This window comes from Protopterus annectens, chromosome 9.part0 (genome assembly GCF_019279795.1).
Source record: "Protopterus annectens isolate FY-2018-M chromosome 9.part0, PAN1.0, whole genome shotgun sequence".
NCBI classification, from domain to species: domain Eukaryota; kingdom Metazoa; phylum Chordata; order Ceratodontiformes; family Protopteridae; genus Protopterus; species Protopterus annectens.
The window spans coordinates 1923632360-1923653784 of NC_056743.1; the positions used below are offsets into that span (position 1 = coordinate 1923632360).

A 21425-nucleotide genomic window follows, 5' to 3' on the forward strand; every position below is an offset into this window, starting at 1 on the left:
CCATAATGTACACATTGCGTACCTTGACCTGACTAAGACTTTTGATACTGTACCCTATGCTAGCATACTTTCAAGCTAAATGCATTATAGATTCCTGTATAAGATTTTATTTATATTTATTGACATTTGTACAGATGTATAGAAAGTTGACTAAGGGACAGAACCCAAACAATGCAAGTAGCAGGTGCATTATCAAAAAGTGTAATGATAACCAGTGGTGTTCCACAGGGCTCTGCTCTGGGATTTTTTTTGATTGGTATTTGATTTTCAGACCACAAAGCAGGACCTCTGGCAGACTAGGTTTGCGGATTACTGCAAATTGGTAGACATTGCCAAGTCACCCTTTGACACCCATGCCCTACAACAAGAGCTTGCACTTGTAAGCATCTGGTGTACTAACAACAAACTTAACTAGATGCTGAAAAGTGTAACATAGTCAGTAAACCATCCCTCCTCCAGCATGCGGTGTAGACAAAACTTCACTTCAAAATGATAATGTTTAGAGACCTTTGTACTTTGGTTGATAATTCCCTTTTCTCTGATCACAGTTAACAGTAGTCACAAAATCCATCTATTTTGTGCAGCCGATCACCAACGCGATAACTTCCAGATCCAAAGAGGTCATTGTCCCATTACGTTCAGCAGTGATTAGGCCAAATGATTGAATGCAGCATCACTTTTGGGATGTACCTCACTAGACACATCAGACGGCTAGAAAAAGCCCCGGGGTTCCTAGAGAAGATCATCACTGGCTTAAAAACCATTAAGCTACCTTAAAAGACTGGAAGCATGTCCCTTTAGTTAGTTTCTTACAGCCGTCTTGGAGGAGAGCAGTGCCTTGTCTTCTGAACTATTGGAGATCTAGTAGTCCAGAGTCTTACAAATTGAACAGTCCCACAAACACCAGAACAAAGGCTGTGAATATTCAGTAGCAAGGAAATCAAATAAAACAAGGTGGAGAAATGCATTTTTTAAACAGCTCCTTCCCCACCTCTGGAACGGATTCCCATTGTAAATTAAGCAGTGTGGTATATTATCTTCCTTCAAGCGGGAACTGGGACAGTTGGTAGAATACTGAAAAAGTCACCCCTGATTGTACTGGCCTGGCCCTCCTAGAGAGAGAGAGAGATGAGCATCAGTTTGTGGGTACTGCAAGGCAAAAATATTTGCAAGACTCCGTTGCCTGTTCTTCACAATTTCCTCAAGATGGACTATAAACATTTAAAAGTGCTTTTTGTATCTTTATTCTGAAGAGAAAGAAACTGTATAAAAACAGAAGTATAGTTTGAAAAATGCCTAATGAAGAGTAGAAGCAACTAAACTACTTCATCAGCTTTTGTGACGAAGTGACTTGCATGGTGTCATTGTAGCTTACATTTAAAGGCAGTTCAGTTCATTACATTTTACTCTGTCATCCCAGCAAATAAGTACTAGATTGCTGCTATTTTGTTGTGTCTTTTGGCTTTTCCCTGTTAGGGGTCGCCACAGCAGAACTCCGGTCCGCTAATGATTGGTAGTTGATTTTTACGTGCCGAGTTACCAGCCCTGACTCACAACCTTCAACGAAGGTGCGCCCATTCACGCATGTCTCCATGCAGAAGACGCTCTAGCTGAGAATCGAACCGGATAGCGTCTTACTGTGAGGCAACAACGCTTTATGCTGTAATATTTTTGTGTACTGTATATAGTTTTGTTTTCAGTGTCTAAAATCACTTTCTACTGACAAGTGCTGGCAGCAGGAGAAAGCATGTTTGCCACTGCTTTTGTGAGATCTTTCAAGAAATGGAAGTGATCATGATATTGTGTTTAATTTCCTGCCCCTCTTTAGATATCAGATTGGTCAATTGCCAAGCAGTTTTTGCCAAGAGAACTGGGCTCATCATTCTGGGTGGAGGTCTTATAAAGCATCACATCGCTAATGCAAATCTGATGGTATGTATTTTCATTCAGAATACTTAAGGCTTTTGCATTCCATATATATGCCGCATTTATGTTTAAATGCTCTAAAATGCACATTTGGGTTTCATTTAGTTTAGCTTTAGTTATTTTAAATTGTAAAATTTGTCTACACAAGAACAAATGGTTAATGGCTTTAGTGGGCTAAAAAAGGTGCTTTGCCTTGTCTTCCCTGTCCAGTGAACTGGATGCTATCACTTCCCTGTTTAGTCAGACAACTGCTACTTATTTGTAAGGACAGTGATGACTGGGTGAGAGTCCAGGAATTATGTTTTGTACATTGATCCTTGAGACCTGGATTATAACTACAGAGTTCACTGTGTGAGAAGGTAATTGTCCAGTGTGTGTCAACCACAGAGATAGCTCTGTGAGAATTGGTGGTGGTGAAACAAATATAGATGCAGGAGAGATTTAAGGGAGGTAAAGCATGTAAATAATAAGGGTACTAACTAGCTCTTTATTTTTTGGGGTATCTTCATTACAGAGAAATGGAGCAAACTATGCAGTGTATGTTAACACTGCCCAGGAATTTGATGGGTCAGATGCTGGAGCAAGACCAGATGAGGCTGTTTCTTGGGGAAAGATTCGTGTGGATGCAACTCCAGTAAAGGTACGTTTTAAGAGATTAGTGATAATCTCTGACCTTAATATCAGCTATTTGTTGGGAAGATTAGAAAATTCTGCTTCAGACATTTTGAAGTGTTTAATTTTAAATAAAACAAGGTTAAAGTGACTTGCACAGGAACCCAGTATGATTTGATGGAATGTCCCTTTGTTTTTTAAATTTCATTGTGGATGCAATGAAGCCCTACTCTGCATTAATTACTTTCTTATATATTTTATAGTTCTTAATAGGACCTACATCTGGTTTGTACCCCCCTCCAAAAAAAAAAAAAAAAAGTGAGGGACCCAACTATGTCTCTTCCGCCATCAAGATCATGAGATAAGTTGCTTTACAGAGTGCCCACATTTGCAGCTACCCAAGTGTCCATTTTGATGTAGGGTATATTTTCTAGCAGGATAGCATAGAAACTAAGGCTACGGCTTGCTAACTAGCTTCAGGATGTAGTCTGTAGTTTGATTCCCTCTTTCTCCAAATTTATTTTAATAGTGCCTTCGAACTACCTCTAGAAAGGTGCAGTTGTGCACAACTGTTTATAAATGAGAAAGGGGGGACTAAATAAAACCATCTAGAATGTACTACTAACGTGACTTGTCAAGTGGGATAAACAGATTTTTTTTCTGGAGATAACCTGCCATCTAGGTTTTTTATACTGCAAAGTATAAAGCTTAGATGTTCTTAGTGTTTCACTGTTGCAGTCATCCCTGTTGTGGTAGCACTCAGCCAGCCTGAATACCAGAGTCAAATGTTTTTCTACGTCTGCTTCTGTTGCTTGCAGACTGGTGTCAGGGCGTCGGTGCTATAAAGCAAGGCAGCCTATGCCATTGCACCAGTCTTTCTTGCCGTGGAGCCTGTAGCAGAAGCAGTTTGCAAGTGTGCCGGTCGATTACTAGCAGACTTCAAATTACAGCTGAAAATGTCTAAAGCTAAGTACCCCTTTGGGGATCCTTTTTTCTTGCACTAACCGATGTCCGAAAAAGTTAACAATTTTCTCGCCTGTGGAAAGCAGATACCACACTGAGACTTCCATTCATACTGCATCACTTGTTTAGGCCCAGACCATGATGTCCCCTGTTGCCGGTTCTGTGCTGTGTTTAACGTGAGAACCATTCGTCATAAAGCTCTTATTGTAGACCGGTATTTTCACCTTCCGTCTTCGCATTCCGAAATGGCGTCCATCAACCAACAAACTGTAGATATACCTAAAAAATGTAGAGATAAAGACAGACACACACAAGGCTAAGCCTTCTGATACCGCTAAGCAGTTAGTCAGCTCTCTGGAATTCAGTGAGGCACTTTCGCAGCCCCTGATGCCCAATACGATATCTACGCAGGCCTCTACCGAGACCCTTTCAGAATCCGGTATGCCACAGAAATTTTCTTTGTCTTCCGAGCCTTTGGTTGTCTCTGCCTCAGTTGGGTCCGGAGTCACGACGCAGGCACCAGCTTCCGAGCAGGCCTTTCGCACTACCAATTCTGGACAAAATCGACATCTCATCTGACTACCATTTCTCTCAGACCGATGGATACTCTTTTTGGCCTAGAAGCCAGGCCACTCCTAGAAAATCTACCTCTAGCCACCATTTTACTCCTGCTCCACCACCCCAAGCCCAAATGCTTAAAATGGTGGAGGATCTTGTCTCCCTTATCAGGGTTAGTCAGGCCTCAACTTCTAAAAGGAAAAGATACCCTTCTCCTGAAATAATGACAGAACAGGATTCTGAGGAATCAGATTATTCAGATTTGGAAGAGGAACAGCCGCCTCTGACTGCTTGAGGAATCAGATGCAGAGGAAGCTATCTCTTTAGTCTCCTCACCAGAAGACCTTTCCTGTGCGGAAACTCTTCACACCCTCAGGGAACTTTTCTACTGGGACTCTCAGGACTTCCCCCAGTCTAAGAAAAGACTAAGAGTTTCCAGATCTGCCCCAGCACAGACCCCTGGCCACCCCCCCCCATCTTAGAAGTGGTGGATGATGTTTTCCATGAATCCAGCTTAGCCCCTGACGCACTCCCACCTGCTCCCAGTAAATCCCATGGGTATTAGAGTCCCAGATTCTCACAAATACCTGTACAGAAATCCTGCTGCAGACCCGGAGGTCATTACACGGGGACCTAAAGGAGCTAAGGCTAGTTCTGCAAAGAATGCAAATAATCCTATTCATTCTGACAAGGATTCCAGAGCTCTGGACAGATGGGGTAAAAAAGTATACACCTCTGCTATCGGAGCACTCAACTGTCAGTTCCGTATGTTAAAATATCAACAACACACTTTGGAACTATTAAAGCTAAATATTTCAACCTTTCCTGACTGTGCCAGTTCGAAAGAGTTAGCAGATTTACTGCACTCTACTTGTCAAGTGGCCAAACATTCATTACACTGTGGGTATAATGCCCTAGAAGCCTCAAGCAGGGCAACAGTGTCAAGTTCTGTCATTAGGAGACCTGCATGATTGAACAACCTCTCCCTGATCATGTCAAGTCTAAATTAATGGATGCACCCTTGGATAAGGACTGCTTGTTTGGAGTAAAAGCAGAAGAGGTGCTTAAAAAGATGGAAGACAAAGCAAAATATAAGCAAACAGTAAAAGATTTCTTTCAGGTTCAGCCTCCTAGGTTCAGCAGGAATTTTCCCTGTAAGCACTGGTCCTTTCCTACACTTAGCAGACAGGGGCAAGGCAAGCCCCGCAGAGACGGACCATCCATGCCCCTATCCCAGGGACAACAGAGAACCAAACAGTGGACCACCTCTGCCACAAAGGCAGGGAGTTCTAAATCATCCTTTTATGGCAAAAACTCTCAATGACTCCCTTTCTCCCCCTCCTTTCACTCACCAAATGCTAGGAGGAGGGCTCTCCCTCTGCAAAGAAAATTGGCTTTCAGTAACGAAGGACCAATGGGTCTTAAAGATCATTTTTCAGGGATACAAAATCTCTTTCAACTAACTCCCAGTTCCAAGAGGGTACCCAGACTTACCTCCAAGTAAGTGGACAGAGGCATTGAAACGAGTCCAAACTCTCATATCCCAGGGGGCAGTAGAACCTGTTCCCCCAGATCAAACAGGCAAAGGCTTTTATTCTAGACTTCCTTGTTCCAAGAAAAGAGGGCACTTAGCGCCCCGTCCTGGATCTAGCCATTCTGAACACCTCTCTGGTGGTCCCCAAATTCAAAATGCTAACTTTGCAGCAGCTGTTGCCTGTGCTGACAAAAAAAATGCCTGGTTAGTGACCCTACACCTAAAAGATGTCTACCTCCACATCCCCATAAGGGGATCCTGCAGGAAATTCATGCGCTTCAGAGCAGGCTCACAACACTTTCAGTTCTCTGCGCTACCCTTTGTCTTACTGCTCCCAGGGTATTCACCAGATGCTTAGCCCCAGCCATAGCATTTTGCAGACAGAGAAACGTACAGATTTACCATTATCTGGATGACTGCCTCATTCAGGCAGAGTGCAGAGAAAAGCTGCTCCAGGACCTCTTCTTTGTCAAAACCCTCCTAACTTCCTTAGGGTTCACCATCAACAAGAAGAAATCAATGCATACACCCTCCAGGAAGATCATTTCTTGGAAGCACTGCTGGACACAGCATCCCAAATGGCCTTTCCTGTACCCAGAAAAGCAGCGTTTCCTACCTCTCTACTTTTCCCAGTTGGCTTCCAGAAGTCACCTCACTGCAAGGAAGTTCCTGCAAGCCTTTGGGATACATGGCATTTAACTCTTCTGGCCAGGCTTCACATGAGAATACTTCAGTGGTATCTAGTGAACCTTTGGTGTCAGCGCACACAATCTCTAGAGACCTCTCTCCCTCTGATCCCCTGTATTAGGGCAGAGTGTCTTTGGTGGGCAGGGGCCTGTGCCAAGAAAGTACAGTTGTGTACACTTACCATAAATGTAGATGTTCGAGTGTCTTCACTGTTGCAGTCATGACTGTTGGGTTCTCCCCTGCCGGCAGGCAGTCCTCGGTCGGCCAGAATCCCAAAGTCTGGGTCCAGCGTCGGCTGCTCAGCCATGCTCCCTGACGTCAGAGTGCCAGGAGTACAAAGCTGACAGCCGACGCCATGTTCTCCAGTTTTTCTTGCCCCAGATGTCAGGTGTTCCAAAAAGAGTAAGATCCCATACCCTTTGCAAATACACCTCAGAAGAAAGGTGAAAAAGGGAACCACACAAAAGAAAAAATAAGAGGGGACAGGAGGGAGGGAAACCCAGACTGCAACAGTGAAGACACTCGAACATCTACATTTATGGTACGTGTACACAACTGTACTATATTCATCATGTTTCACTGCTGCAGTCATGACTGTAGGGTTGAATCCCAAAGCAGAATAAAAGGGAGGTGGTCATAAAGTAGAGGGGGCGGCTAAAAGGCCCTGCAAGACTGCAGAAGCTAAGCCTGCCCTAGACTTAGAGTAAAGAGGTAGATTGTAGTGCTTAGAAAAAGTATGCACTGAACTCCAAGTTGCAGCTTCCAAAAATGTCCTTGGTAGGAACTCTCCTGAGGAAGGCAGCTGAAGTGGTAGCAGCTCTGGTAGAGTGAGTCCTTATACTCCCTGGGATTTGCTTTCCATGGTGTGAATAACAAAATCTGATTCCATGAGCAATCCATTTAGAAATGGTCTGTTTTGAAATAGCTTTACCTTGGGAACTTGAAGCATAAGAAACAAACAATTGCTCTGATTTCCTGATGTCCTTGGTTCTGTCCAGGTAAAAACGTAGTTGTCTGTGTACATCCAAGGAATGCAAGATCCTTTCCCCCTTATTTTGAGGAGTGGGGAAAAAAGTTGGCAAGTGAATAGTTTGATTTAAAGCCACTTTGGAAACCACCTTAGGCATGAAAGTAGGATTAGTCCTTAAAGACACCCTGTCTTGAAAAATAATATAAGGTTCCACAGCCATGAGAGCTTGCAACTCCGAAACTCTCCTGGCAGAGGTCAAAGCTAACAGGATGGCTGTCTTCCATGATAAAAACTTGATGTCATATGTGGCAGCAGGCTCAAAAGGAGGCAAGGTGAGTTTTTCCAAAACATAGTTGAGATCCCAAGCAGGAATGGGTGGAGATCTAGGGGGCCTTAAGTTCTTAGCTCCTCTGAGAAACTGTCTCATGAGCTGGTGGGAAAAGATTGGAGGGTCTGTATTATAATGAGCAGAAATAGCGGAGGCATGTATCTTTATGGAAGAGAAAGAGAGACCCTTATGTAAGAGGTCTGTCAGGTAAAGTAAAATCAGAGGAATGTTAGGAATAAGAGGATCTGAATCCTGAGCCTGCATCCAGGAACAAAATCTTTTCCATTTTCCTGCATAAGATTTTCTAGTGCTAGGATGTCTGGCTTCTAAAATGACATCCATAACCTGCTTGGATAGGAGAGAATGAATCATAGACCCTGGATTAACCAGGCCGCCAGGCTGAGAGTTTTGACATGGGAGTGCAGAACCAGACCCTGGTGTTGGGACAGAAGGTTCGGAGTCTGTGGTAAAACCCAAGGGGGCTCCAGACAAAGGTTTTTCAGTGTTGGATACCAAAACTGTCGAGGCCAATTTGGGGCCGGCAAGATTATCATCTTGGGCTTGTCCTGTTTGATCTTTAATAATGCCCATGGAAGAAGAGGTAGAGGCGGGAAGGCATACCCAGAGAGGTTTCTCCAACTGAATGATAGTGCATCCACTTTCCAAGCTAGTTCGTGGAATGTCCTGGTGCGAAAAATCTTTAGTTGATTGAGGTGGGATGCAAAGAGGTCTATGTGAGGACATCCCCAGACTGCTGTAATCATCTTGAATATTTCGGTGTCCAGCATCCATTCGTGTGGGTCCGACAGGTTTCTGCTCAGACTGTCTGCAAGGAAGTTTTGCTTCCCTGGTAGAAACTGAGCTTGAAGGTCCAGTTTGCAAGCTAGAGCTGTGTTCCAAAGATTCATGGCTAGTCTGCAAAGGGGATAGGAATGAGATCCCCCTTGCTTGTTTATGTACCACATAACTGTGGTGGTGTCTGTCCGTATCAGTAGTTGTCCTGGTTGTAGAAGATTCCTGAAGGTCAATAGAGCTTTCTGAACGGCTAACATTTCCTTTAAATTGATATGCAGGTGCTTCTGATCCTTTGTCCAAAGGCCCTGCAGACAGTTGCCCTGAAAATGAGCTCCCCATGCATAATCTGAGGCGTCTGTGGTTAGTATCTGAGTGGCTGGAGGCAGAGTGACGGGTTTTCCTTTGTTTAGAGTACATGCCTCGGACCGCCAAAGGAATTCCTTTTGAAGAAGAGGCAGGACGGTGATCTGTATGTCTAAACTGTGGCAATGCTGAGACCATACACGTTTTAGGTACCACTGTATTTTCCTCATATGTAGTCTTGCATATGGTACGAGAAGGATGCAGAAGGCCATGTAACCCAAAGCCTGCAGGAATTTCCTTGCAGATAGCTGAGTTAATGTTGCCAAGGTTTTGAAAGTTGAAGCCAGCTGTAATTGTTTTTCGTACGTCAGAAATGCCATCTGGGTTGTTGTGTTTAGAAAAGTACCCAGAAAAATTATCTGTTGTGAGGGTGTCAAATTTGACTTTATGTTTACAGTGAATCCCAGGAACTTGAGAAGATTCTGAACAAATTCTAGATGCTGGCGTAAGACATCCTTGCTGTCTGCTTGAATAAGACAGTCGTCCAGATAAGGGTAAATTTGAATTCCCTTGAGTCTGCAATAAGCTACTACTGGAGCCAGGCATTTGGTGAAGACCCTGGGCGCAGTAGACAATCCAAAGGGCAGCGCAGAGAATTGATAGTGCCTCAATCCGGCCTTGAACCTGAGGTATTTTCTGCATTCCTGCCTGATGGGAATGTGTAAATATGCCTCCTTTAAATCCAAAGTTACCATCCATGCATTTTTGGTCAACATTGGAAGTAGCTGCTGTAGAGTAAGCATCTTGAATTTTGGTATCTCGAGAAAAGTGTTCAAGACTGACAGATCCAGAATGGGTCTCCATGAATTTTGCTTTCTGGGGACTAAAGAGCCTTGAGTAAAAACCTTGTCCCATCTCTGAAAGTGGAACCAGTTCTATGGCTTTCATAGCCAAGAGAGCTTCCACTTGGTTTAAGGCCTCTAACCATTGATGTTTTGGAAGATCTGGCCATCCGCTTGGTCTTGGTAGGGTATGAAAATGGAATTTGTAACCTCTTGAAACCACATCCAGGACCCACTTGTCTTGGGTTATATGAGTCCAATTTAGGTGAAAAAGAGAAAGTTTTCCTCAGAGGGGCTTCCAGGCAAGAAGTTCCTGCAGCCCAACAGAGGGAGTCATTGAGTCTGTTTTCTATGAACTTGCGACCTGTCCTCTCCTCCCCTAGGGGTGGAAGCAGTCCACTGTCTTGGTCTATAAGAGGCTTGCGTTTGAGGCCTTTCCTCGGGAGCGTCTGTATCTACCCCTCTGAGGCCTGTCAGAATTGGGAAAGGAACAATTTTTAGTAGGCCAATTCCTACTAAATCTGGGTGTCTGTACTTGTAAGAAATCTTTAACTGTTTGCATGGACTTAGCCTTGTCCTCCATCTTTTTAATCACCTCTTCAGCTTTAGATCCAAACAAAACATTATGCTGAACAGGAGCATCCAATAATTTAGCTTTTACTTGATCTGGCAAATTTTGTTCCTTTAACCATGCATGCCTTCTAATGACTGTGCCAGAGGCAGCAGCCCTACAAGAAGCCTCCAAGGCACCAAATCCACAGTGTAAACCATGCTTCCCAACTTGTTCAGTGGCATGCATTAAGTCATGTAATTCCTTATCTGCACAGGCGGAAATAAGAAGTTATGTACCTACCATAACGTTCCATGTTAGTTGTCTTCTCTCGCCTTCTTTCTTGCTTGATGGGTTCGGAGCCGATCCCTCGGCTCCGACTCGGCACTTGCTTTAGCTCGAGAACTCCTTTTACCAGCTCGAGGCAGCCCCATATCCCATGATGCAAGGCAGGAAGTACCCAGATCTCGTTTGTTGACAAAAGGGCAATAACACCAAGCATAAAATACTTCCCAAAGGAAGAAGAAACTTACAGATGGAAAAAGGACCAGGTCTGAATGGTCTTTAGCATAATAGTTTCTTATACAAGGTCTGTCCAGGCCAGGGGAAGGAGGGAGGTCGCAAGAAAGAAGGCTAGAGAAGACAACTAACATGGAACGTTATGGTAGGTACATAACTTCTTAATGTTAAGTTGTCAATCTCGCCTTCATTCTTGCTTGATGGGACCGCGGCCCTAGCACCTCTATCCTGGGTGGCTCAATGGAACAAACTCTTGAGGACTGTAGAGCCAAAACTGGCTCTGTCCCTGGGGGCCAAGTCCAATTTGTAATGGGAAACAAAAGTGTGAGGAGTGGCCCAAGTGGCGCTGCACAAATAGTGTCCAAAGGTAGACTAGCTTGAAAAGCTGTAGAAGTAGCTAAACTCCTAGTTGAATGTGCTTTAGGTTTTGAGCACAGCTGTTTTCCCCTGATCGTATAAATTTCAGTGATGACCGAAGAAAGCCATCTGGACAAAGTCACTTTAGAAACAGGTAGGCCATTTTTATTATCCGCATAGGAAACAAAAAGTTGATCAGATTTTCTAAATTTTTTGTTCTGTCCAAATAATATCTGAGCTGACGGTGGACGCCAAGATAATGTAGCTTTTGTTCAGCTCTATCTGAATAGTTAGGAAAAATACGGGGAGATCAATGGATTGATTCAGATTGTTTTTGAAGCGACTTTAGGTAAAAGGATGGATTAGTTCTCAAAGATACTCTGTCTTTGTGAAAAATCAAATAGGTAGGTCGAACCGAAAGAGCATGAAGTTCAGACACCCTCCTGGCAGATGTAATAGCCACTAGGAATAAAGTTTTCCAAGAAAGATATTTCAGGGAACAAGAAACAGCTGGCTCGAAGGGGGGAAGAATCAAGGATGTCAGCACTAAATTTAGATCCCACTGAGGAGGAGGATTCCTGATTGGAGGCTTTAGTAGGAAAATTCCTTTCAAGAAGGCCCTGCAGAGCCTATGGGACATAATATTATGATCTGCTATCCCAACATGAAAATTGGAAATAGCAGCCAATTGAACTCTAACTGTGGAAGAAGAGGAGCCTGCATGAAAAATCTCTGCTAAGAAGTCCAGGACTGCCTGAACAGGGGCAGTAAAAGGATCAATATTCTGGGCCTTAGCCCAATAAGAGAAACGTTTCCATTTGCTTGTATAAATCCTCCTGGTAGAGGATTTTAGTGAAGCTACTATGATGTCTCTAACTGGGTTAGAGATCAAAGGAAGCCTGGCTAAGGAAGGAAGTGGAGCAACCATGCTGTGAGGTTGAGAGAAGGGATTGACCGGTGCAGCTGACCGGATTGGTGAATCAGTAGATCTGGCACTGGGTCCAGATGCCACGGCTGCACCAAAAGGTGACGATGGAGGAACGGAAACCAAACTTGTCGAGGCCAGTAAGGGGCAATGAGAATCAATTTGGCTCTCACAACGGTAGCTTTCTGGATCACCTGAGGGATCAGAGGAAATGGAGGGAAGGCATAAAGAAGTCCCTGGGGCCAAACCTGGGTCAGAGCGTCTCTGGGGGGATGGCCTGATAGAGGGAAGAGGCTGAAGAAGTCTGGACATTTGCTGTTTTGGGGAGTAGCAAAAGATCGCAACATGCCCGACCCCATTCCAGAAAAATCTCTTCCGCTATGGATTGCTTGAGAGACCACTCGTGAGGCATGAGAATAGCTCTGCTCAATCTGTCCGCTATAATGTTGGTTTTCCCAGGGATATGCGTTGCTACCAGAAACCGATGAGAGGAGATCGCCCATTGCCATAGTCTGAGCGCTTCTCGACACAAGGGGTAGGACTTGGTTCCGCCCTGTTTGTTGATATACCAAACTACAGACATGTTGTCTGTGAGGACTGCAATTGTCCCTACGGGAAGAAAGTCGTTGAGGGCTTGCAACGTTAAAAGCACTGCTCTCATCTCCAGGACATTTATGTGCAGATGGTACTCGAACGGTTGCCACGTCCCATGAACCATCCTGCCCTGATAATGACCCCCCCCACCCGATCAGGGAGGCATCCGTGGTGACAGTGGCTATCGGGGACGGAGGTACAAAGCACCTGCCTTGGTGAACCTGAGACTATGTGATCCACCAAGCAAGATGTTCTTTGCATGTTTGTGTCACCAGAATCTGGTGACGCATTGGGAGTTGCTGGTATGACCACTGTGTGAACAGCATCCACTGAAGGAGGCGCATGTAGAATCGAGCCAGGGGAAGAAGAGTAATGGCCGCAGCCATGAGACCTAATACCTTTAGAACCATTCTGGCCTGTACCTTCTTGCTGGCCAGAATGATCCTGACATGAGTCTGAATGTCTGAAACTCTTTGTTCTGTAAGGGTAGCTGACATCCGAACAGTGTTTAAGTTTGCCTATGAAGGTAATAGACTGGCAGGGCGATAAGGATGACTTTTCGAAGTTGACTGAGATGCCCAAATGAGAACAAAGGTCTATTGTGTAATCCCTGGCTTGTATAAGCTGATGCCTGGTGGTGGCTGACAGGAGCCAGTCGTCGAGATACGGAAACACCTGGAATCCTTGACGTCTCAGGTGAGCCGTGACCACTGCCATGCATTTGGTGAACACTCTGGGGGCTGTAGTGAGACCAAAGGGCAGGGCTCTGAACTGGAAATGACTGGACCCCAGCCGAAAGCGGAGAAATCTCCTGGAGCGTCTGTGAATTTTGATGTGATAGTACGCATCCTGAAGATCTATTGAGCACATCCAGTTGTCCTTCTGTAAGAAGGGCAGAATTGACTGAAGAGTGACCATTCGGAATCTTGTCTTCCTCACAGACTTGTTGAGTCTGCTGAGATCCAATATTGGTCTCCAGTCTCCCGTCTTTTTGGGGACCAAAAAGAACCTTGAGTAGATTCCGGGCTCTGAATGGTCTATTGTAACTGGCTGAATGGCTCTTTTTTGCAGTAGTTTTGCGATTTCTAACTCTGCAATGTCCCTTAGACCGGGTGGTACATCTGGAAGGGAACTTGAGGGGAAGGGACTTTCCTCGAAAGGAATTATGTAACCCTTGGATATGATCGACTGTACCCATCTGTCTTGAGTGAGGGAATGCCAGGCTTCTGGGTACAGTGATAATCTTCCCGACTGCCTCCAAGGAGGGACAGCCGGGCAACACCTCAGGGATGCTGAAAGGGCTTCTCAGGAAGAGACTCCCTGTTGCCCTGGTTCTTGGACCCCTCTGCCTCTAGAGCGCGCCTGTTGTTGTTACCCCTCTGCCTCTAGGGGTAAACTGACCACGTGAATCCGGCGTGACTCCTTGGGATTTACGGAACCACATCTTCCCACCCTTCTGTCCTTTGGGATAAGGCCTAGAAGGGGTGGAAAACGGACTCCAACAGCAGAAAGAGTCTTGCCGTCCTGCTCACACCTGGTCAAGGTCTCCTTCACCTGAGGGCCAAACAAAGCTGACCCATCAAAGGGAGAATTTGTGAAGGACGCCTTAAAGGGATCCGCAAAATCACATAGCCGCATCCAGGCTTGGCGTCTAAGAGCCACACCTGTGCCTGCGGCTCTACTCGCTCCATCCGCAGCATAAGATATTAGCCGCATGGAGGAGTTAGCAATGGAATTGAGGGTTCCTAGCTGCGAAGCAATCTTTTCTTGGGCCCCTGCAGCTGTAGGATCCTGAACTACTTCTCCCAGCTCCTTCAGGATATCTCTCTGGAGTCTGGTGAAGTGACAAAGATAATTCAGCGAGCATAGCAAAGGTCGCTGAGGAAAACATCCGCTTGCCGTACCTATCCATGGTCCTAGAGTCCTTATTAGGAGGATGGACGGGCACGGAAGGATCTGCAAGTTCCTTTTTGGTGGCCGCAGCCACCACCATGGCATCAGCAGGGACACCTTTGGTAAGGAATTGTTTGTCACTAGGGGCAGTGATAAATTTAGAAGGCCTCCTAGGGACTGGCTCTACAGAGTCAGGAGCTGTCCACGCCTTCGTGCAATAACCTGCATAAGGGGGTCGAAAGGCGGAGACACCCAGGAGGTGGAGGGCCGAGATCCAAACGCCTCTAGGTATACTGACTCATCCTCAGAGGGATTGTTGGTGGGCCAGTTTCCCTCTGTTTCAGAAGTTCTAGGATGTCTGAGAAGGAGACATCCTCAGAGGGGATCTAGGGGATCCCTCTGACTCATCAAAGTCAGTATCCAGTGACAGACTCAGGGAGTCTACATGCTTCCTCTTACAAGTCCTCTTCCTAGGAGGATCTCCGAAACATCAGGAGAATCCTCGGAAGAGGGGAAATTCCCAATGGGGAAACCTGAGGCGGAGGATCTCTGGGTCCTGTAGCAAGAGAAGTGGCAGAGATGTCAACAGGTACAATAGAGGGAGGAGCTACGGAAGAGACTGCTGACTGATACCAGTGGCCAGTACACTCTTCATCACCTCGAATGCTCCCCTCCCAGGCAGGTCCGAGAGAACCCGCTCGAAGAGCTAGGAACTCCAGGGGCCACCGAAAGGAAGTCTCCGAGGCAGATGTCGGAGCCGAGCTCACCAAGGCCGAGGCTCCAAGGGAAGAGCGGGTCGGACAAGGGTCCGATGCCACTCACCCCTCGGAGGAGACCATGGAAGCCCGACCACCGAATCCCTCTAAGGAAGAGGAGATAAGAGTAGGGGCTGAAGGGACAGAAGGAGGTATCCGTCCTCCAGCCGAAGCAGTAACCATGCCCGAAGACTCCAACTCCAAACTCTGGGGTAGAGTCGAAGGAGGAACAGTAACGGGGTGTGGACCAACAGTCGTCTGCTGAGACGGACTGTGTAGCATTTGGGCCAGTACCTGTGACTTGAGCAATCTACTGACCACTCTCTCTAGGTCATGATCTGACAACCTGGATGACCTTGAAGATCGGCTCCGATGGCTCCGTTCCGATAGAAGAGGCGAAGCCGGAGCCGAAAGTATCGGCTCCAAGGAAGGAGACCTCGACCTCTTCCTGGAATGGGCCATCGGAGCCGATACTACTGACCCTGTCGGCACCGATTTCTCTGAGCCGGCAGAACGTCTCGATGTATCGGCTCCAGCCGGAGCCGATACAGCCACCAAAGTAACGGTGTCGGAGCCGATCGGAGCCGACACCGATGCCTGTGCCACATGGGTGTCGGAGCCAATCGGAGCCGACACCGATGCCCGTGCCATGTGGGTGTCGGAGCCGATCGGAGCCGACACCACAGTGGTCAAAGCAGATTCGGCACCGATAGCCATCGGCGAAAGCTTTGTGGATCAGAATCGGCTCCAGCGGGCGATCTCGACTCTATACGAGTCGGAGCCGAGGCCGCAGGCTTAGAAACAGAAGCCTGGGCCTTGGCAGTTTTGGTTGATTTTGTGGGGCCGACTTAGCCGGAGAGCCCTCCGGCTTAAGAAGACCCCTGAGAATCAACTTATTGCGTCTCTCCTGCAGGACTCTCTGGCTGAAGGATTGACAAATAGCACAGGAGTCCTGCAGGTGAAGAGGGCCCAAACAGTACAGGCAAGAAGTGTGACCGTCTGTCAGAGACATCTTCTGACAGCACGAGTCACACTTCTTAAAACCTGAAACCCTCTCCTTAGACATGGTGCCTAAACACAACAGACACACACACCAGTCAAATTAAATTAAAGTAATACCAAGAGGTATTTAGTAAAAAACACCAACACACACACCCTAACAGGGGGGGGGAAGGGATAGGGAAATTGACTGACTAAAAATTAAAAGAGACAGGGATTTCTGTCAGAAAAAGGTTAAATTTAAAATTAAACTATCAAAAATTAGTTTTAACTAAAAAAAGGGGCTTAAATATCACAAGTGTGAACAACTTACCAGGAGCTGGTAAAGAGAAGACCTCCCAAGCGAAGCGGCAAATGAGATCTGGGTACTTCCTGCCTTGCATCATGGGATATGGGGCTGCCTCGAGCTGGTAAAAGGAGTTCTCGAGCTAAAGCAAGTGCCGAGTCGGAGCCGAGGGATCGGCTCCGAACCCATCAAGCAAGAATGAAGGCGAGATTGACAACTTAACATTGGAAGTTAGCTTTTGTTTTAAAACAGACAGTAGAAATTGCTGGTATTTCAGCATATGAAACTGACAGTTTAAAGCCCTAATAGATAAAGTAGCAGAAGTGTACACTTTTTTGCCCCATCTTTCTAAAGCTCTGGAATCCTTCTCAGTGGGAATGGGGTTTTTAGCAGAAGCAGCCTTAACGCCCTTAGGACCCTGAGAAATGGTTTCAGGGTCAGCAGTAGGATTCTTGTATAAAAACTGGTGGGAATCAGGAACCGTATAATATCTGTCTGGCTTGACAGGAGCAGGAGGAAAAGAGTCCGGAGTTAAGTTAGCCTCCGAAAAAGCATCATCCACAATATCCAAAATAGGAGGAATAGCCAGGGGTCTATGTTGGGGACGAAGAAGAAAATCCCTTAGTCTTTTCTTAGATTCAGAGTACCCCTGTCCTTCCCAGTGAAAATAGAACACCACAACAGTAGAACCACAGAGGATGCTTCACAAAGAACAGTGAAATAACCACTTTTAATACTAAAGAAGTGAACGACTTAGCGCTTTCACCAGTACAACTGGCTTCTTCAGAGTCGTTTGATACTTCACATTGCCATGAATTTATTGCACTTAACCCACAGCCGTAGGTTAAAATCAAAATACCCCACCTATCTATGTGTGTGGGGTTATAAGTACACTATACCATGTCCTGGTCAATGCAACTGTAACACTAAATTTAGTATACGTGGCCTCGTGCATGTCATGTGAGGCATTCTACGTAGGTAAGACCATTAGGAGGTTGAAAGACAGGATATCTGAACATGTTAGATCCATTAGAAAGAATGACCTACACAACGCGTTATACCTACACAGTACTACATGTTCCAATTTCAACAAATTCTTGTTTTTTGTGGTAGGACGGATTTCTGAGTTTGGGGACACGGTGAACAAAGTGGGTGCCCTAGAAACAGAATGGCAGTTAAGACTTGATGCACTGAAACCCCCTGGGCTTAATGATGGTGTGTCTTTAAAACCCCTTTTGAAGTTGAAATCTCAACAAATTTAATGAAATTTTTAATTGTTAAAGCTAGCTGCAAACAATATATATATGATCATATGTATATTATATTTTTTTATACAGTATATATACATTTTTTGAGAGGATTTTGTGTGACTATATACATATTAAGTAGTTTGATGTTTTTATTGGGTGGGGTATTTTAATTTTAACCTATGGCTGTGGGTTAAGTGCAATAAATTCATGGCAATGTGAAGTATCAAACGACTCTGAAGAAGCCAGTTGTACTGGTGAAAGCGCTAAGTTGTTCACTTCTTTAGTATTAAAAGTGGTTATTTCACCGTTCTTCGTGAAGCGTCCTCTGTGGTTCTACTGTTGTGGTGTTCTTTTTACGTTTTGTGCCCAGAGTGGGTTTTTATGTGGTTGCTTCCCAGTGAAAACGTTCCCTCATTTCATGCAAAGTTTCCCCAAAAGAGAAATCCTCAGGGGGAGAAGCTGAAGGTATGGATTCCTCAGCATCAGAATCCTCATAAGGAGGGAAAGAATATTCCTGGTCAGAAGATGAAACTGAAGAAACAGAAGCCTGATCAGAGGAGTCATAATACACTTCCTGCCTTGGCCTTTTACCTGGAGGGGGATGTGAACCCCTAATCATAGTAAGTCCTCCACCATCTTAAGTAACTGTTTCTGAGACTTGGGTGCCAGATCTGAAGAGGCCTGGGCTGCAGTCTTTGATTTGGAAGGAGTCTTTGCCTTTATTAGAAGCTGAGTAGGCCTGAAAACCCCTTCGGAAGCTGGTACCTGCACAGCGGCTCCGGACCCATCCGAAGGAGCATTGTCCGAAGGTCCTGCAACAGAAATATTCAAAGGCCTAGTTGGCTCCTCATGGGAGTCCGTTTTGGCCATCGGTTCCGAAATGGCCGACGACAGGGGCTGCAAAAGCGCGTCACTGACGGCCGAACCTGAAGCTGGCTCTGCTTGTACAACATCGTCTGATTTGGACCTCGGAGGCCTGTCTTTATCCTTGCGTCGTTTGTGAACTCCGGTAGCCGGAACCGTATCCGACATTTTATAATTAAAACGCATACCAAAGTAATGAAATGCAAAATCGTACCTTCGTTTAATCGTACGTTGATTGAATCTAGCACAAAACCGACAACTAGCTACGTCATGGTCAGGGCCTAAGCAAGGAATACAGTAAGAATGAAAATCCTTATGAGATATTTGCTTCCCACATGAAATAGTTAACTTTTTCTGACATCGGACTGGAGCAAGAAAAAAGTTTCCCCAACGGGGTACTTAGCTTTGAGTAGGAGAAGAAAGTCTTCGGACTGAAATACGTTTATAAAAATTGTCAGGAGTCAGCCGACCGGCACTTGCGAACTGCTATCACCGCACGGCAAGAAAGACTGGAGAACATGGCGTCGGCTGTCAGCTTTGTACTCCTGGCGCTCTGACGTCAGGGAGCATGGCTGAGCAGCCGACACCGGACCCAGACTTTGGGATTCTGGCCAACCGAGGACTGCCTGCCGGCAGGGGAGAACCCAACAGTCATGACTGCAACAGTGAAACACGATGAACATCAAGGGTCCTCCCTTTACCCTACCGGGCAGACCATTACCACCGACGCCTCAGACATTGCTTGGGGCACTTACCTAGAAGGCAGGCGCACCCAAGGTCTTTGGGATTCCCAGCATCTTCCCTTACACATCAATCAGAAGGAAATGATGGCAGTACAAAAGGCTCTGACATCCTTCAAACCCCATCTCAGGCCAGGGGTTCTCCTTATCAAAACAGACAACACCACAGTAATGTGGTACATCAACAAACAGGGAGGGACCCGATTGTACCCTCTGTGCAGGCTAGCCATGAATCTCTGGCTGACGGCCTCTTCCATGGGACTACATCTAATAGCCCAATACCTACCAGGGATCAACAACACCCTGCAGACCACTTAAGCAGGAACTTACTGGACCCCCACGAATGGCAGCTCCACAGAAAAATCTTTCTACAGATCACTCAGGAATGGCAGACTCCGGAGGTGGATCTCTTTGCTTCACATCTTAACCATCAGCTGAAAAAATTCTGTACCAGGGAGTATCACCACCTAGCGTGGAAGGTGGATGCCTTGACCTTCCCCTGGAGCACCCTCTTCTTTGTGTACACATTCCCTCCTCTGCCTCTTATTCCCAAGGTACTGGTCAAAATAAGGGAAGAGAGACCAAAGGCCATCCTCATTGCTCCAGATTGGCCCAGACAACATTGGTACTCCTTACTGCACAACCTGACACTACAGCCTCCCAGGCAGCTTTCCCTGATCTTAGACCTTCTGACTCAGGTGGGGTGGGGGGGTGCTGCACCCAGACTTGCAGACTTTGACTATCAGCATGGCTAATACTCTAAAGGCAAACAAGGGGGCCCCAGTTGTGCAAACAGTTCTGTGATATTATCACAAAGGCCAGAAGGCCCAGCACCAGAAACTCTTGCTCTGGAAAATGGCCAGTCCAGAGGGGGCAACACATCTCAACCTTCCATCCCTCTTATCCTGGACTACTTAGCAGAGCTACTTAATAGTGACCTCTCCTTCTCTTCTATTAAAATCCACGCCTCAGCCATTCCAGCTAGAAGGGTTTCAGAACTTCAGGCACTGATGGCCATTGAGCCCTTTATTTTCCATGCAGACAGGGTTTCCCTGAGGACTAACCCCTTCTTTATGCCCAAGGTAGTATCAAATGTGACTGTCAGGCCATACATCTACCCACCTTCTTTCCTAACCCTCAAAACAAGGGGGAAATAATTTTGCACTCACTAGACATGCACAGACAGCTCGGATATATCTGGACCATCCTAAACCCTTCAGGAAAACAGACCAACTACTTGTCAGATTTGCCCCAGGGGCAGAGGGGTAGACCATTTCCAGGCAAACAATTTCCAAATGGGTATCACACTGTATCCATTTCTGCTACAGATTGCATGGGAAACACCACCCCCTAAATTTATTCAAACCCATTCTACTAGGGCAGCCTCCACTTCCACAGCATTCCTCAGAGGAGTTCCCACCAGGGACATGCTGGAAGCTGCCACCTGGACTTCTGTCCATACCTTTACCAAGCATTACCACCTACCTCTAGTTTCTAAGGCTAGGGCAGGGTTTGCCTCTGCAGTTCTGCAGGGCTTGCTGACCCAGGCCTTGGTCTCCTACTAATCCTACCACCCCTCTCCTCAGCTTTGGGAATCCTCCCACAGGTGATGACTGCAACAGTGAAACACAAAGAACATAGTACAGTTGTGTACACTTGCCATAAATGTAGATGTTCGAGTGTATTCACTGTTGCAGTCCTGGTTACCCTCCCTCCTTCCCCCTTATCTTCTTTCTTTAGGGAGACATAAGCTTCTCGTAGGTGGCTTTTGGCCACCAGGACCTCTTTACCATATTACTTGGGCTTCTGACTGGTCAGGACAAGAAAAACTGATGTAATGGAGTCAGCTGTCTTGCTATATAGCACTGACGCACTGATGTCAGTCAGCAAGCAACAGTAGCCGACACAGAAAAACATGGACTCTGGTATTCGGGCCGGCCGAGTGCTACCACAGCAGTATAACCCACAGGTGATGACTGCAACAGTGAATACACTCTAACACCTACATTTATGGTAAGTGTACACAACTGTACTTTCAGGGGCTTCCTGATTTTAGGTTTATTTTACTTTTTCTCCTTCAACCATTAAATGAAATGTATTTGCTGTGTGAGGTATCAGTTGTCAGTGATAACTGGATAAATTAACATTTTTTTCTTTGCTTTTATTTCTGTGAAA

General features: G+C 45.9%; 1 protein-coding gene across 1 annotated transcript in view; it reads left to right on the top strand.

Moving 5' to 3' along the window:
- DHPS (deoxyhypusine synthase) overlaps positions 1–21425 on the top strand; it is a gene marked incomplete in the record, with an annotated part of 571286 nt that overhangs the window by 539935 nt on the left and 9926 nt on the right. Inside the window, 2 exon segments of the mRNA XM_044084725.1 lie at positions 1829–1932; positions 2441–2566. Of these exon segments, the coding sequence (XP_043940660.1) occupies positions 1829–1932; positions 2441–2566 (230 nt within the window).